An 18876-nucleotide genomic window follows, 5' to 3' on the forward strand; every position below is an offset into this window, starting at 1 on the left:
TTATTTTATTTTGTATTTTTTATCAAAAAACAAATGGTAGCCAGTCAGTGTTATTCAGATTTTCTGTGGGGTTATTTAATCTTTTGTGTTAAATATGTAATACCAGAGGATCAAATCTTTGTCGAATTGTTTAATATATTTGTCCTTATTACATTTTTTTGGAGGAATGATACACACGCAACATTTGAATTAGTCTTTCAAAGTAGCAGCAACACACTAATTCAAAACACTGCTGTCGTAAGAACTTTGTGTCACTTTAAAAAAAAAAGTTCTCATACATGCTTCACCTCAAAGAACACACAATAGATGCGACCACATTGGTTTATGCTTCTGCCGTCACATCACAAGCAATGTCATCCCTGGCTGGGGAACGGGGGAAACATCTACATGTATGCAACATCCAACCCTGGACAGACCCCACCTCACTGCCTCCGTCTCCTCTCCGTCTTCTTCTCTCTCTCCCCTACTGCCACCGTGTTTTCCCTAAAGAGATTTCTATTTGGAGTGCTAAGGCTCAGAATGATTTGTCTTCAATTTCTGGTGTGTTTCGCGATCAATTTGAAAAGTGCAAAACATTTCATTCTTTAATAATGAAAGAAACAGTGTTTTGCAGAATTGCAGACAAAATGCAAAGAGGAAACTGTTGTTGGCTTTATCTTATTACATTTACGGTTTAAAGCTTTTGTCGTAGCACTCATTTCCAGTGTATAAACAATCAGCAAAAGCTAATTATGAATTTATAAAGTCAATGGTTTGATAGCATCTTAGTGGAAGAGTTGGTAAAATGCTTACAAAAAGTCATACAGTGATTTGTCTTCTCGAACTCGGGATATAGAGTCCCCTCCAAAACTATTGGAACAGTTGGTTTGACATCGAACGATGAATATAAGACAAAAGGTCAGTATTTCACCTTTTCATTCCAGGTATTTACATCTAGATCTGTTAAACAACTGAGAAGATAGCACCTTTTGTCTAAACCCACCCATTTTTCATGTGAGCGAAAGTATAGGAACAGAGACTTAGAAAAGTGTGAAAAGGGAATAATACTTAGTATTTAGTTGCACATCCTTTGCTTGCAGTAACTGCATCAAGCCTGCGACCCATTGACATCACCACACGTTTGCATTCTTCTTCTTTGTGGTGCTCTTCCAGCCTTTCACCGCAGCCTCTTTCAGTTGTTGTGTGTCGGGGTTTCTCCCTTCAGTCTCCTCTTCAGCCGGGAAAATGCACGCTGTCGGGTTGTAGTCTGGAGATTGACTTGGCCAGTCTGAAACCTTCCACTTCTTTCCCCTGATAAACTCCGTGGTTGTTTTGGCAGTGTGTTTTGGTCGTTGTCTTGCTGCATGATGAAGGATCTCCCAATCAGTTTGGTTGTGTCTCTCTTTAAATTGGCTGAAAGAATGTTTCTGTAGACTTCTAAGTTAATTATGCTTCTGCCGTGATGTGTTACATCAGGGGTGTCAAACTCAATTTCATTGCGGGCCACATCAGCATTATGGTTGCACTCAAAGGGCCGGTTGTAACTTTAAGACTATATAAAAATACATATATAAATATATCATATATATAAAATAATGTATTATATTACATCATTGCCTCTGCATTGGATTATCATCGGATAGGGTAATAACTTCATAATTAACTATGTCTGAAAGCAGAATTCTTGGGCAAATAATTGCAAGTCTCTTCAGTGCGTATGTCCCTGAAATAAAAATCTAATTCTGAGAAAAAGGAATTCTATGAAAAAATGCATATTTTGAAGAAAAAAAGGCAAATTCTGAGAAAAAAGTCATATTTGAGATGCATTGTGGGACATGTAGTTTATGGGCAACGTGCTTCTGTAGCATGTAACCGTATAATAAACATATTATATTCTTTGCAAGCTCTTGTGGGGCCACATAAAATGAAGTCGCGGGCCGAATGTGGCCCCCGGGCCTTGAGTTTGACACCCCTGTGTTACATCATCAATGAAGATAAATGAGCCGTTCAGAAGAAGCAATACAAGAGCAAGCTATAACTTTACCTCCACCATGTTTCACAGGTGAGCTTGTGTGTTTGGGCTCATGAGCGATCCTTTCTTTCTCCACACGTTGGCCTTTCCATCACTTTGGTAAAGGTTCATCTTTGTCTCATCAGTCCATTCAACTTTGTCCCAGAACGTTTAAGCCTTGTCTCTGTGCTTTTTGGCGAATTCAAATCTGGCCTTCCTATTCGTGTTGCTCATGAGTGGTTTGCATCTTCTGGTGTAGCCTCTGTACTTTTGTTCCCAAAGTCTCCCGCTAACGGTGGATTGTGATACCTTCACTCCAGCCCTCTGGAGGTTGTTGGAGATGTTTCTTTACAGTTCTCACAATGTTTCTGTTTTCCTTTGTCGACCAGTTTGAAGTCTGTTGCTCAGTACACCAGTGCTCTCTTTCTTCTTCAGGACATTCTAAATGGTTGTACTGGCTATGGCCAATGTTTGTGCCACGGCTCTGATGGATTTTCCATCTTCTCTCAGTTTCAAAATTGCTTGCTTTTCTCCCGTAGGCAGCTCTCTAGTCTTCATGTTGGTTACACCGTTTTGACTTGAAATGCAGTCTGCACAGGCAAAACCCAAAGCTACAACTGAGAGTAGACATGCAGTGCTATTTATTCTTTAGCCCTTCATCCCAGCCCTATTTTATGGTACTGAGATGGATACGATACATGATTATTAATGTTGATTATTAATATTTATCTGACACACAACAGCTGTCAAGTCAAGACCTTTGCAAACTGTATTCACGGAGTAGAGGTTCCTTATCACGAGTTCATTGTCTTTTGAGTTATGTGGCTTCGTTCTGCTTAGGGGCAAAGTCCGTTTATTTATAGTTGTTAACTACAATACTTGTATAACACTACTCACTGTTGAAAATAAATGAATCATTAATTAGATTTGTCTTTGTCAGTGTCAATAGAGACATTGGTTAATAAAGCTAATGTATAAACAAAACAAATACTTGGGGAAAAGGACATTTTGTTGACATTTGTAGTCAACAAAAACCATTTTGTACCAAAAAAGCATTTACCATTTCTTTTTTTGCATTTCCATACATTTTAATAAACGAAATGGTAATCCAGTCCAAAGTAGGGCTTGTCAGTACCTTAAAGTGTATCCTTCATACAACACGCACAGCTGTTTCTGCATTGTAATGTAATTCCCAGTTGCTCAGGTTAGCACATTAAAAGAATAGTCACATTATCAGGACTACTAGATGCCTGGTTAACATTTTTATCAATCCTTTCTTTTCCCGTAGAAATATCATTTCATGTTTTTTAAAATATAAAGCAAATTCATTGGTGTTTCCTTCAGAACATTACTATAGTTTGGAGTTGTAGAACATACCACAGCTCCAGAAGTGTATCCATGAGAGTGAAGTCACACATAATGCAAGCCTCCACGGTGGCGGGTTAATATTTAGATTCTCTTGTATTGCCATATGCTGTACATCTTTTCTGACTTTGATTTTTGTTTTGTTTCCCCCGCAGATCGCTGCTCTGCAGAAAGGAGGAGACTGCTTCCCCCTCACAGCCACCTCGGGCAAAGTGCTTGGAAAGGTGCGTCAAAGGACACACACACACAACAAAACTTTTAAACAAAGGTGCCGTTTTATTGCTGCTGACTTCAAAGAGTACCCACCCTGCTAGAAGTCATACACCGTATATATTAGGGTCATACTGAATTAAATTCCTCTGCCTATCAGTTACAAGAGACATTTATTTTTCCGTCTAGGCCTTGCGAAGCTGCAACAAAAGCTCTAAGCCGGTGTACGTGTCCGTTGGCCACAGGATCAGTTTGGACACAGCTGTACGCCTCACACACTCCTGCTGCCGCTACCGAGTCCCAGAGCCCATCAGACAGGTACACACACGCACACACACACACACACACGCACACACACACACCACACACACACACACACACACACACACACACACCACACACACACACACACACACACACACACACACACACACGCACGCATGCACGCACGCACGTACGCACAGTGGAGTTCTTATATGTACAAAAGTGGTGGGGCACAAAAAACGTAGATGTCTATAAGCTTCTGCAGTGAGGTTCATGGCTGCTGAGGCACTGGCACTGACAGTGTTTACAAATATTATATTTGGACCTAAATCAAAATATAATATTATTTTCAAAAGCTTTTTTTGTCTGATGCTTCGATTAATTTTAAACAGACAGTTCAACAGAAGGATACCCAAAACATGTAATTGTATCATTTAAATATTGAATTGTTCTCTCTTAGTAAGATCCCATTTTCTATAAAATGGTGGTCTTACCTTGACTTGAAGATGAAGTCCATTTGCCTATCCTTCTGGAGAAAAATCACCTTTTTGTAAAAGTGCTCCTTATCTTCTTGTAGTTTTAAAAGTCTATCATAAATCTAATCGATAGATTTATGATTAGAAAATGATAAAAGTAGGGTAGACATGTGGATATTATCCGACTGAACAAAACGTGCATTTATCTAACAGCTACGTTTCCCACAGATCTTATTTTGAGCTATTTTCTAAAATCCTATGGAGAAATCTCATTGCTTTGTTGTGGAGGGAACCCATGCGCAGCTTACTTCCTACATGCGTGTAGATTATGCCTTAGAGAGTTTCTGAATCACATGTGTAGGGAGGGAGAACAAAGTTAAAAGAGGTTTAGGATCAAAATACAAAAGTGTTAACAACCCAACTGCAAGATAAAAGGACTTTAAATTGAGGGAAAGTGTGAACAGAAAAATGTACAGGTTAATGAGAGTAGTTTTGACAAGATCTAAAAAAGTTTTGTCTCAAACATGGATAGTTATTTTAAAGGCAGTTATAAACAGATCCCTCGTCCTGCCTCGGGCTCGTTGTCTTCCTGCCACTAGGCTGTGCTGTGCTTCTGCTGCTCACTGTGTTAACTGGGCTTTAACCCAATGCACAGAAAACACACATGCATCTCAAAATCATTTTTTTGCCAGTGGAGCTGCAATATCAATGAGAGAGAACCACGCACACTCTCTGCCACCTCTGTCTTTATTTCTCTCTCTGTTCAACAGTTTCCCTTCCTCTCCCTGACTTCCACTTTACCCTTTTTCCTCTCCCTGACTTCCACTTTACCCTTTTTCCTCTCCATCTTCCACTTTACCCTTTTTCCTCTCCCTGACTTCCACTTTACCCTTTTTCCTCTCCCTGACTTCCACTTTACCCTTTTTCCTCTCCATCTTCCACTTTACCCTTTTTCCTCTCCATCTTCCACTTTACCCTTTTCCTCTCCATCTTCCACTTTACCCTTTTCCTCTCCATCTTCCACTTTACCCTTTTTCCTCTCCCTGACTTCCACTTTACCCTTTTTCCTCTCCATCTTCCACTTTACCCTTTTTCCTCTCCATCTTCCACTTTACCCTTTTTCCTCTCCATCTTCCACTTTACCCTTTTTCCTCTCCATCTTCCACTTTCCCTTTTTCCTCTCCATCTTCCACTTTACCCTTTTTTCTCTCCATCTTCCACTTTACGCTTTTTTCTCTCCCTGACTTCCACTTTACCATTTTCCTCTCCATCTTCCACCTTTACCCTTTTTTCTCTCCATCTTCCACCTTTGCCCTGTGTTCTTTCCCTCTCTGCCACAGATATTTTATATTCTTTTTATTGCTGACATCACAGAAAACCTCTCACAGATCGGGGTTCTTGCGAGTGTCATGTTCAGAGCTGAACTCTGAGTTGCTCTTTCGTGGGCAAGACTCATGTCCCAAAAGGCTCCAGAAACCTCAGTTGCAGCTTTTTGGGGGGAAACAAATCAAAAAGCTGTCACTCTGAGAGGATCACTGAGTGACGTGACGGCTACGTTTTTGAAGTTTGAAGTAGAGAAGCGAAGCTGCAGACCTACTAATACAAGTCCAAAGAAGGCAAGAACTCCACAGATAAAGGCTGACAGTGTGTTGTGTCAAGTTATAGTTCTCGTCCAACCATAGACATTGGTTTGTTGATTACGGTTTTGAAGCATCAAGTTTGGCATTTTGCCTGTTGCCATCTTGTTTTTTTGGATTAAAGGTCCCATGACATGGCCATTTCTACTGATCATAATTCCATTGTTGAGGTCTACTAGGATAGATTTATATTGTGCAATTTTCCAAACTCACATTAGTTTCTCAAACAGCATCTCTGTATAGTCTGTGTATTCACTCTCTGTCCTACACGGCTTGTTGGAGCTCCTGCCCCCCCCTCCCTGTGAGCCCAGTGTGCTCTGATTGGTCAGCTCGCCCACTCTGTTCTGATGAGTGCACCACCGTTACAGCTGAACATCAGTGATTATGTGTTACAATGGCGTTTGTCAGCAACCAGAAAACGACACCAGTACTGACGAACAGATGAGAATGCTGCGTGGGGTCTGGGTGCCGTGTTGGCGGGGCGTTGGGGGGCTCGCTGCTCCGCCCTTTGAGGCTCGAGGAGCGGACAGTGTGAGCTGGATTACTGGTGTGGTTTCCTGGTTGTTGCGTGGGGTAGGCGAGACAGCGAGACACCGCGGAACCCAGCCCAAACACACACACACCCGCAGCCTCGCCGCGTCCCACCGTCTCAGGCTGAGTAATCCCAGGAAGAAAAAAATGGAAAAAGAGAAATGTCCAACGAGGCGTTTTGGGGCAGCGTAGACAGTCTTTTCTGTGTTTGCTGTATTGAAGAATACAAAAAATTAGCAATTGAGAATATAAACTATGAGAATATTAATTTATTAATATTAATATTTTGTCAATAAATCAAACGAGAAGTACTGGACATGTTCTCGTAGACGGCATGTAAACAACACATTGATAGTTGATAACACAACAGGTCTTTCACCATGAAGGCCACAGCTTATGGCAGCATTTTCTTAATCATCAACCATTCAGTGAGCCCTCATACCCTGAAAGGAATCTGCATTCTTAGTTTCTCCACTGATTTCAGTTTGAACAATTATTTAAAATAAATGATGTTATTATGTTATGGTGACCTCCTTGTGTGAATTTTTGTGTGGTACTCTACCGATTTGGGACATGAAGGTCAGGTCAGTGAGAGTGCTACGACACAAAGTCTGCTTTGGAAGTTTGGAAGACACGAGTATTCACACTGCACAAGCGTCTCATTAAGATATACTGTACTGGATGCATTTATCCCAGGGGTTTATGATCTGACACTGACATACCCCCCCTGCCCGAGCAGCCCTTCCCTCCCCTTGGTAAGAAAATGCTACATTTTGCAACTTCAAGAGCTTTAACTGCCCCCCGAGCGGGGTATCAGACCCTGCTGCAGCTGTTACTGCTCTTCCGACTGCTCGAGGGCCAAACGAGCAGCCACACTACAATAACTAACTTTTAGTATCAGAACGCTGCATGCTGCTGTCCCTGTCTCCGCACTCATTATCCACAGCTGGGAGAAGTACTCGGATCTTGTACTTGAGTAAAAGTAGAAGGACCAGAGTGTAGGAATGCTCTGTTACAAGTATAAGTCCGGCATTAAAATGTTACTCAAGTAAAAGTACAAAAGTATTTGCATCAACATATACTTAAAGTACCAAAAGTAAAAGTACTCGTTACGCAGATTGGTCCATTTCATGTATTTATTTATAGAAGCACCATGCATACAAATACATTAATGTCAGCAAAGAGAAGAGATGCAATATGCCAGATTATAGCTAATAGCTCATTTCCATCTGTGGTCCTCGCATATATATGATGTGTTTTATAATGATTGATCATTAAAGTGTTCTCAAAGCTGGTGAAGGTGCAGCTAGTCTGAAGTACTTTGTAGACTGCAGGGTAGCTGGTGGATTTACTCCAGGTGGAACTAAAGTCTGATTCAACACTTGGTTATATTTCACATCATTCATCCACATCTGTGAAGTAACTAAAGGTGTTGAATACATGTAGTGCAGTAGACATTTACTAATGGTGCAATGACCTAATGACTGTATTAAAAAAGACCTTTATTAAGTAATTTGCATCATGTTTTAATATTTATAAGCAATGCTTTTCTGTCTATATGAAGACATGTACGATTTGAAGAAGCAGCAAACTTTATGCCAATCCTATATTTCAGAAGCTGAAGAAGGATAACAAACAGGTTTATTCATCAACGCTGTTTCATTGATCAGTTTTCTGTGGAAAGTCAATCGTCAGTAGCTCGGTCTGTGGGGACTTGGTAGATGGAGGGGTGCCTGTACGCCTGGCTCATGGGCACTCCCACTGTCACACAGTGCTCCCTGAGGGGGTGTGGAGCTGGCTCAGGAGGGAGAGCAGTCATCCAACAATCAGAGCTCAGCTTCGAGCCCCCGCCCTGCAGCTGACATGTCGAATGTCGTGCGGCAAATGACTGAACCCTGTGTGAATGTGAGCCTGATGAGCAGGGGTACCTTGTATGGAGTCCTTGGCTTCTGTTTGATGAAAGGGTGTATGAGGCTGGCTGTAAATGTTTTAATACTCGGATTTGTAACGTGACCTGCTGCTTCTTCAGAGTATCAGCACACTGGTGTTCTCTTTCTAAAACTCTAAATGCAAATGAACCCTTTACTCTTTTCCCCTTCTTCTCGTCCTCTCTCTTCACCTTCTTAAAAGATCCTCTCACTTTACATCATGCCTGAAACGAACCCCTCCTTCCACAGCTTGAGATATTCACAGAGAAAGATGAAAGGAAAATCTGACATCATGGTTGGATTCTGCAGTGAAGGCTCATGTGTGAAAGCACTGCAGCAGAATGTCATGTATTCCACAAAGCTAAAACACATGCACATTCAGACACACACACGCACGCACAGGTTCAGACTAATTCACGCCCCATCTCAGCCGGGCTCCCTCACACCATTACATTCTCACACTGTCTATGTCCCACCTGCGCGTGAAGGGAGTAGAAGGAGCTGACACCTGTCTGCATTCATCTCCGGCCATGAGTGTGTGTGACATCAATAGAGGGACGATTTGAGGTCAGAGAGAGGAAGCTGACGCATCAGACGGATGTTGCATTAGCGGCCACTCTGATCCCTCTAGCACTACATTGTGGCTGCGCTCATCGTCTCTGTCCACAGAAACTCACTCCTCAGAGCTCGGCAGCATCTCATTGTGTTTCACTGGCACGCTGCCATCGCCAGAGCTGGAGCTGACTCTTCTGTTGGGGCTTATTAGCACAGTTGAATCCAGTTATGAAACAGTGTTGTGATTCATAACCTTTTATTTTCAGATGTATTGGAGCTACAAGTCTCAAAGTGAAGAAAGACATGTAGCTAAGTGTATGACATTGTGTTTCAGTAACAAACCAAGTTGCTGTACTGTTTTTTACTTCCGTAACATCATCATCATCATCATCATCATCATCATCATCGTCATCGTCATCGTCATCGTCATCGTCATCGTCATCATCATCATCATCATCATCGTCGTCGTCATCATCATCATGTAACACTTGCGCTTCTATTGGCTAGCGCTTCAACACATTGCACGTGATAGGATCAGGACATCTGTAAGCGGTTGACCAATCAGAACAGATCCGGCCAGCTAACCAATCAGAGCAGACTGGGCTCTGGTTTCAGACAGAGGATGAAAAGAGGTGCAACATTATATAATTATGAAATATAATTTCCAATGTTAACGGTATGCTCCCTAGATCTGGGTCTAAATAGATCTGGTCATGTCCAGATAGTTGATTTGGGAAACGGTGCTAAACTTTGCTGCACAACCGTTTCTTACATCAACCATCTCACATGAGTTTTTGCAAATCATGTTTTACAATACGGAGATGACGAAGCACAAAATACATCACAGATTCTTAAAACATGTTTAACATCACACACACACACACACACACACACACACACACACACACACACACACACACACACACACACACACACACACACACACACACACACACACACACACACACACACACACACACACACACACACACACGCACACGCACACACACACACATCTCTTGTTCCTTCCTTCCTTCCTCTCTTTCGGACACCAATTAAAATCCTCTAATGGACAGCAGTAGAAGTGAAACCTAATTCTGTGAGCTCTCAGCTAATGTTCTTTGACAAACACACTGGTACTGTGTCAGTGGTTCTTAGTGGAATTAGCTGGCCTGTATCTTTTTCAAACTGATACAAAAAAAGAAGGAATAAGAATGGTTAATGGATGGCATTAAGTTTGCACAATAATTATAATATCTTTAGACATTGCACGATGAAAAATGGAAGTAAACAGTAATAGCAAGATAGCTGATTGCATTGGTTATCTGCAAGCTTCTGTTCTGTTATGCAGAACAAAAAGAATGGGCTGAGCAACTAATAAATATAAGAAGATATAAAGGACCATTACCGAATACTCGGTCCTCTCATTCCAACTTCTAGAACATGACACGCCACTCAAGGTGTCAAAGTTCACATTTGCTATGTCTTCGTTTTAGTTTGCGACCAATAATGTGAAAACTAGCTTATAGCTAACTTTAGACAGACTGAAAGAAAACATTTGGGCCTACATTTGTTATCCGCAACATAAAATAAGAGCACTGAACCCAAGAGTCTGTTTAGAAATATTCAGGAAATATTGGCCAGCCACACCAGGGGGCCTTGGAACCTTCAGCCCCTCCTCAAACTATAAAGAAACATGGCATAAATTAAACTTACTGTAACACCAAAAACATAAAACCTAGCCTTCCAGGTCCTCCATCCTAAAAAAGAAACAGGGACAACATAAACACACAATCACCTGAACTGAGATGAGCTGAGGACTGCAAACAAAAGCCTCCAGCCTTCCTAATATAAGGCAGCCGAGAGCAGATCAGGCGCACCTGAGCGAAAGGAACGGAGAGGAGAGGAGAGAGAATACAAGAGGGAGGGAGCCACAACACTTTTTTCAACACTTTTACCACTGCCACTGTTTCACTATGTTTTAGCGCTTCACACACACATATTTCAGTGTCAGGGATACAAAAATTAACAAACATTGTCCATAGAAGGACTATGCAAACAAAAACATTAATCTCAGCAAAGAGAAGAGATGCAACATGCCAGATTAAAGAGACCTGAATATTTTCTCCAAAATGATGTCTTGGAAACATCCGATTAAAGAGATTGTCGGAAAACAAAAGTGCCCAACCACCATGACGTGATAACACGTCCATTGCACAGTCCCACGCTGTCTCAAACCGCGTACGCCTGCACTTACATTAGCTGTTTTATGTGCGTCTTAATTCAAGGTACGGACAAATGCAGTTCACTGATGATGGGCTCATTGCTGTAAAAGGGAATGTTTTCACCCTTAAAGACCGGTGTTGCAGTATAACTCGAGTCATGGCAACTGGCGACATTCTATTATTTTCGTCATAGGAATCCGGGGCGTGTACATTGAGGACCCATTGTTGACTTACCATGGCGATCGCCTCGTTTGTCGTTTACGTTTGTCTGTTGCTATATCTGCCTTCCTAAGATCACTTTGAGTGCATCAAAGTCAGTACTCGTATGTGAGGTTGTGGGTGAGAGGTGGATATCGTGACGCTTACAGGGAGGTATCGAACATTACAAAGTAGGTGACTGTGTGGATGCCTGTTCAAAATATTGCAAACTTTGTGTCCGACTTTCATTTGTACATCGTTCTTAATGTGATGTATAGTAGCTCTGATAGCTGTCCATACCTTCAGACAGCCTAAAAGTAAAACACAAGTCGTTTATTCACAGCCCGAACGCTCATCGAGATGACTGGATCACTCATGACAAGTCGTGATCAGCTCCGATTAAATTGTGATATCAATTCTGTACCTATTCTCCAGGGAGCTATGAAATACCTGTATCCCTCTCATCACAACAAGACCCTACTCTGTGCAGGAAAAACAATTGCATACATGAAAATAACCTTGATGCATGGGAATGAAACACACAAACTATCTTCCGTGGCTATACTGATATGTCACAGTAACGGTCAACCACAGAAACGTAAGTCCAGCGGGGCACAAGTTGAATACATATACAACATTTGTACATCGTTTGTACATCTTAATGTGATGTATAGTAGCTTTGATAGCGGTTCATACCTTCAGACAGCCTAAAAGTAAAACACAAGTTGTTTAGCATCAGGACTGCTTGAGGCATGTGATAGCTATGTGATGAACATGATGATTCAGCCTCTATGGAGAGAGACATATGACAAGCATGCTCATTTCTGACGAGGAGCTAATCTGAAGTAAACATTGAATACTGCTTTCTATTCCTCCATCTTGTGACTGTGTGACTCCCTCTCTTGGATATCAGCATGTGAAGGACACGGTTCAGGAACTAGCTGATGCTCTGTATGTGATGACTCCTTCCATCCTGGAGAGGATCACAGACACATGGATCCTGAGATTGAAGCTCAAGCCGGTGACCAGGGAGATTGTTCTAACAATTTCATAACAATGATTTATTCAAGTTTGCAATATTTTGAACAGGCATCCACACAGTCACCTACTTTGTGATGTTCGATACCTCCCTGTAAGCGTCACGATATCCACCTCTCACCCACAACCTCACATACGAGTACTGAGTGCATCAAAGTGATCTTAGGAAGGCAGATATAGCAACAGACGAACGTAAACGACAAACGAGGCGATCGACATGGGAAGTCAACAATGGGTCCTCAATGTACACGCCCCGGATTCCTATGACGAAACTAATAGAATGTCGCCAGTTGTCATGACTCAAGTTATACTGCAACACCGGCATCTGGGCTACGTAACCCAAGTTGCGGGACCAGCAACGATTGCGTTTGCTCTGGTAAACACAGCTATATACAATAATTGGATACACAATTTATTAAACGTACCACTACACTGTGTTTAAACGAAGCCACCATTCAATGAGGTTGGTTAATTGAGCATTTTGCTACAGTGAACGATAACCTTTCTAGCTAGCTGGTTAGCTAGCAGTGATCGTCACTTACTGTGAGGACACAGCCACCATGTGTTTTCGAGACAACACTTGTTCACACACTGCACAAGTCTTTACAGTGTACACACCATGGTCTAAAAGTATCCAAATTGAGAAAGAAAAGTGTCCTCATGTTTCCTTTCACGCCTCACATCCAGGCAAACATCAATCCAGTGGACTGATCTGTTTCAACCCGTGCCATTGGTCATTAACTCAGGATGTAATCCATTAGTCCCCAGTCCCCCCTCTTCCTCCTCCTCCTCCTCCTCCTCCTCCTCCTCCTCCTCCTCCTCCTCCTCCTCCTCCTCCTCCTCCTCCTCCTCCTCCTCCTCACACACTGATGGGAAGGCATCCACATGTAATGGGACTCGGAGGAGCAGCCTGAGACGAACAGTAACAGTTTCCTGACTTCCCTCTGTCTGAGAGCTTTGCACTGAGCGGAACTCACTAATTATGTTCCCTCCTCTTCTGCAGTCACCTGTACACTGTGTTGTCAAGTTGTGTACTCACTTTATACCAAATGTTTCCAACAATTTCTAACCCAGATAAAAGCGGCGTATTGCATTTGTGTGCCAGTAATGGAATTGTATCCCCTGAGCATGTATTGCCTTCTGTTGTCCGCCAGAAATCATTTTAAATGTGCTCTATAATTCCGATTAAGCCTGATTTGTATGATATTGGAAGATTTTACCCTATAATCTTTTAACCGTCTGAAGGACTTTACTCATTCTTTGGACGTCTGATTTTATGTTATCAGAGAAACATTAGCCTTTATCACATAGCACCTCCTTCATGTGTTCACCATAAACACACAGATTTTTTATGTGCTTTATTTAGGGCATGGGTGTCAAACAAAATGTCATCGCGGGCCACATCAGCATTATGGTTGCACTCAAAGGGCCGGTTGTAACTTTAAGACTATATAAATATACATATATATAATATAAAATAACTATTATATATAATTGTAATAACTCCATAATTAACTATACCTCTGAAAGCAGAAGTCTAGGGCAAATAATTGCAAGTCTCTTCAGTGCACATGTCACATAACGAGGTGCATTGTGGGACATGTAGTTTATGGGCAACCTGCTTCTGTAAAGTGGCATGTAACTGTATAATAAACGTATGATATTCTTTGCAAGCTCTTGTGGGCCACATACAATGGAGTCGGGGGCCGGATTTGGCCCACGGGCCTTGAGTTTGACACCCCTGATTTAGGGTTTTTACTGGTTTTACTTACAGAAGTGTACGAGACATCTGCGTTAATTCCAGTAAAAAGCTCCTGATGAACACTGTATTAATCCTTAACGACACCAAACCCCTAGTTGTTGATATTGTTGGGATTCAAAGCCCCCTAGTGTCAGAAAATGACAAATTGTATATTCAAAGTTTGTCTTGCTAAGTACCACAGGTCTATGAGCTTTCTGTGTGGCTGACATTCACACATGGCAGCATTAAAGCCCTGCAGAGCAACCAATAACGGAAAGACTCTGGATATTGAATGTGTACAGTTTCCCCACTAAGAGCTAATACATGTGGCTCCACGCCTCTGTCTGCATTTCGAGTTTCCATACACCCCCCCCTCCTCCCCTGTGAAGCAAGACAGAAAATGTAAAAGCTGCACTCCCAGATTGCAAAAACAGATGGAATTTCAATGTGAGTGATAGGCAATGGGGAGCCTGCATGCATTGAATAAAATAGATTGAGGGATGGATTTTGTGTGTGGGTATAAGGGGAGAAGAAGAAGAAGAGGAGGAGGCGTGCAGTGTGTTTGTGTGTGTGAGCGCATCAGATTTATATTGCTGATGTGTGTTTTTTGTGCAGTTATTGAACACCAGTATATATTTGTATCTGAGATGAAGCAGGATTTTTTGTTTTATGGTTTGTTTGTTTTAGCGCTGCAGTCTGCGGATGCAACAATTCATTGTGCACCCTGCAGGCCATAACGAAGTGGATATCTTGGATATGTGTGTGTGTGTGTGTTCTCTCTCATGTCACCACATCCAGCCTGTGTGTGTGAGTGTGTGTGTGTGTGTGTGTGTGTGTGTGTGTGTGTGTGTGTGTGTGTGTGTGTGTGTGTGTGTGTGTGTGTGTGTGTGTGTGGTTCGCTTTTTATGAGTCCCAGCTTTTTAAACTTCCCCTCACCTTGTTGTTCTCCTCAATTTTGTTCGTCCTCACTGTACTGTTTTCCTCTTCTGTCAGCATCTCTCATCCATCCATCTATCTCCACCCCCGCGCCCCCGCCGCTCCGTCTCCACCCTCTGAATAATTCAGGCCTTCAGAGCTGGTGTATTTTTGGTTGTTGTCACCTCTGCAGTAACACAAACACGGCCCATATACGCAAACACATACACACCTAGACAGGCAGCTTTGCCACAATGAACCCACACACACACACACACACACACACACACACACACACACACACACACACACACACACACACACACACACACACACACACACACACACACACACACACACACACACACACACACACACACACACACACACACACACACACACAAACGATGCTGCCAACTGCAACAAAAAAGTACCTGGCGTTGTGAGACCGTTGAGACTCGCTAACTGGGAAGAATGATTCTTACAGAGATTTCACACCATCACTGCGCTCCACCCTGTATCAGCACTGCTATTCCAGCAATGAATACTAATATTATACACTTTCCTGTACACAAAGTTTGATTGTAAAGTAGTGTGACTAGAAACTTATGGTGCTTGTTTTTGGTTTTGTGAATACTTCTCCTTATCAGCTTTCTTGTATACGCTGAGTTTTGTTGTTGTTGCAGTCAGCGGAATAAATAAGATGGTGTTTTGAACTTTTTAACTGAAAAGATGAAGACAGCAGCACATACAGTGGGGCAAAAAAGTATTTTGTCAGCCACCAATTGTGCAAGTTCTCCCACTTAAAAAGATGAGGCCTGTAATTTTCATCCTAGGTATACCTCAACTATGAGAGACAAAATGAGGAAAAAAAAATCCAGAAAATCACATCTCCTCTAGAGCAGTGATGTTTTGGGGCAGTCGCTGTGCAACACGGACTTTCAACTCCCTCCAAAGATTTTCTATGGGGTTGAGATCTGGAGACTGGCTAGGCCACTCCAGGACCTTGAAATGCTTCTTACGAAGCCACTCCTTCGTTGCCCGGGCGGTGTGTTTGGGATCATTGTCATGCTGAAAGACCCAGCCACGTTTCATCTTCAATGCCCTTGCTGATAGAAGGAGGTTGTCACTCAAAATCTCACGATACATGGCCCCATTCATTCTTTCCTTTACACGGATCAGTGGTCCTGGTCCCTTTGCAGAAAAACAGCCCCAAAGCATGATGTTTCCACCCCCATGTTTCACAGTAGTATGGTGTTCTTTGGATGCAACTCAGCATTCTTTCTCCTCCAAACACATCTAGTTGAGTTTTTACCAAAAAGTTCTATTTTGGTTTCATCTGACCATATGACATTCTCCCAATCCTCTTCTGGATCATCTAAATGCTCTCTCGCAAACTTCAGACGGGCCTGGACATGTACTGGCTTAAGCAGGGGGACACGTCTGGCACTGCAGGGTTTGAGTCCCTGGCGGCATAGTGTGTTACTAATGGTAGCCTTTGTTACTTTGGTCCCAGCTCTCTGCAGGTCATGGACTCGGTCCCCCCGTGTGGTTCTGGGATTTTTGCTCACCGTTCTTGTGATCATTTTGACCCCACGGGGTGAGATCTTGCGTGGAGCCCCAGATCGAGGGAGATTATCAGTGGTCTTGTATGTCTTCCATTTTCTAATAATTGCTCCCACAGTTGATTTCCTCACACCAAGCTGCTTACCTATTGCAGATTCAGTCTTCCCAGCCTGGTGCAGGTCTACCATTTTGTTTCTGGTGTCCTTTGACAGCTCTTTGGTCTTGGCCATAGTGGAGTTTGGAGTGTGACTGTTTGAGGTTGTGGACAGGTGTCTTTTATACTGATAACGAGTTCAAACAAGTGCAATTAATACAGTTAACGAGTGGAGGACAGAGGAGGCTCTTAAAGAAGAAGTTACAGGTCTGTGAGAGCCAGAAATCTTGTTTGTTTGTAGGTGACCAAATACTTATTTTACCGAGGAATTTACCAATTAATTCATTAAAAATCCTACAATGTGATTTCCTGGATTCTTTCCCCCCATTCTGTCTCTCATAGTTGAAGTGTACCTAGGATGAAAATTACAGGCCTCTCATCTTTTTAAGTGGGAGAACTTGCACAATTGGTGGCTGACTAAATACTTTTTTGCCCCACTGTATGTGACCCGCTCTATCGAAATCAGTCGGAAGTCGCAACGGCTCATTTCAAAATAAACGTGGATTTGCGTAAAAAATTGTTTTTTCGGGGTTCGGGTGTTTTGTTTGATTTTAAATAAACAAAGTCTTGGCCTTCAGAATATGAAACTTTTATTTCCAAAATCACACGATAAATACATAGCTTGTAAAGGGAAGATGACAGGCACCTCGCACTCTGCTCTTCCGCAGCGCTGCTCCCCCTCCCTCCGGCTAAAATTATGAATGTAAGGCGTATAGCAGGGGTATTCAACTAAAATTCAACAAGGTCCAGTTAGAGAAAATGTCCCCATGCAAAGGTCCGGAACATCAAAATGTCTAACTTGCTTTATGAATTAGTGTGACATATATTTAAGTGACCTGTAGCTTTATCAACGTCTGCATGTAATCAACAACTGACTGCCAATCAAATAAAGAAAGTACAATTCAAAAACAACAATATTTATTGTCAATTAACATTGAACTACACAGATATACAGTAAATACTGTGGATATGTGTAATGTTCCTCTCGGGCTGCATTTAAAAAGAAAATAAATAAAATAGCTTTTGAAAATATGTGCATCTTAAAGTGCTTAATTTTAGATAAATAAAATAAAGTGTAGCAGCAGCTTGAGTTTCCCTTTTTCTTTGTTAACCGTTTCACATCACGACTTAACAGTTTCAGACGATTATAGAACAATATCAGTCTTTTCACATCATAACAAGTGAACAGTTTTAAAGTTTCTCTTTCTTTCCCTCTTATATTGCAGCCCCTCACTCACTTTTTGTAAATTTAGTGCGAGAATTGAGCTTGAGCTTGTCCTGCCAGGAGTTTAAATCTGGGCTGAAATGGTGTCAGGACCATTCTCACACACACATGCAGGTGCTCATTGGTTACAGTGATGCAAACACAGGTATGGTGAAAAAAGAGAGAACTATTCGAAGCAGAAAAAAAACAGCGTAATATACCATCTGACAAAGGCCTGTGCTATAATGCTTCAATTAACTGGCTATTCTTTATAATATACTCAGATCAATAGGAGACAGAGGTGTTAAGTTATAAATCAAGGGTTTTTATTATTATTTACAGCAGGGGTGGGGAACCTTTTTCCTTTGAAGTTAAAAGCATCAATCTGGTGCACTTTGAGAGCAACATTAGGAAATATATGGATACATCTCTCAACACCCATATGAAACAGAACTGTAAGCTGATTTTTCTTTTTCTTTATGGATATTTTACAAATCACAATCCTTTCAAACTGTATTCTTGTTTATTAATAACAACTTATTTTTTACTGTCATATAGTATTTTATACCTGTTTACTTTATTCTCTTATTTTTTTATAACTATAATGATCATATAAAGATGTGCCTTTACCTCACTGGTTGTAGAAAAGGCTTCTTATATGCATTAGCCTAGCTAGCTAACCAGATGCTAATAACAACAAAGTTATTGACTGTATGATCAGTATGACAGATGAACAGATCGACACAGGGCTTACAACTAAAACACAGCCACGCAAAAAATGCAGCATGTGTACGGCTCCTTATGGGTACTGCAATTTTTGGAAGTGCCGGAGCGGAGCTGCGTTCTGGTGCTCCGGTGCTCCCCGTCAGAACTACACCC

The 18876-nt window shown here is 41.9% G+C and overlaps 1 protein-coding gene across 1 annotated transcript in view; it reads left to right on the plus strand.

Annotated features, from left to right (window-relative positions):
- Positions 1-18876, plus strand: part of LOC117451962 (endonuclease V-like) — a 180580-nt gene that overhangs the window by 43998 nt on the left and 117706 nt on the right. The window contains exons 8-10 of the mRNA XM_034090356.1: positions 1153-1238; positions 3511-3579; positions 3755-3883. Coding sequence (XP_033946247.1) covers positions 1153-1238; positions 3511-3579; positions 3755-3883 — 284 coding nt within the window. The remainder of the gene's footprint in view (positions 1-1152; positions 1239-3510; positions 3580-3754; positions 3884-18876) is intronic.

This window comes from Pseudochaenichthys georgianus, chromosome 1, assembly GCF_902827115.2.
Source record: "Pseudochaenichthys georgianus chromosome 1, fPseGeo1.2, whole genome shotgun sequence".
NCBI lineage: Eukaryota > Metazoa > Chordata > Actinopteri > Perciformes > Channichthyidae > Pseudochaenichthys > Pseudochaenichthys georgianus.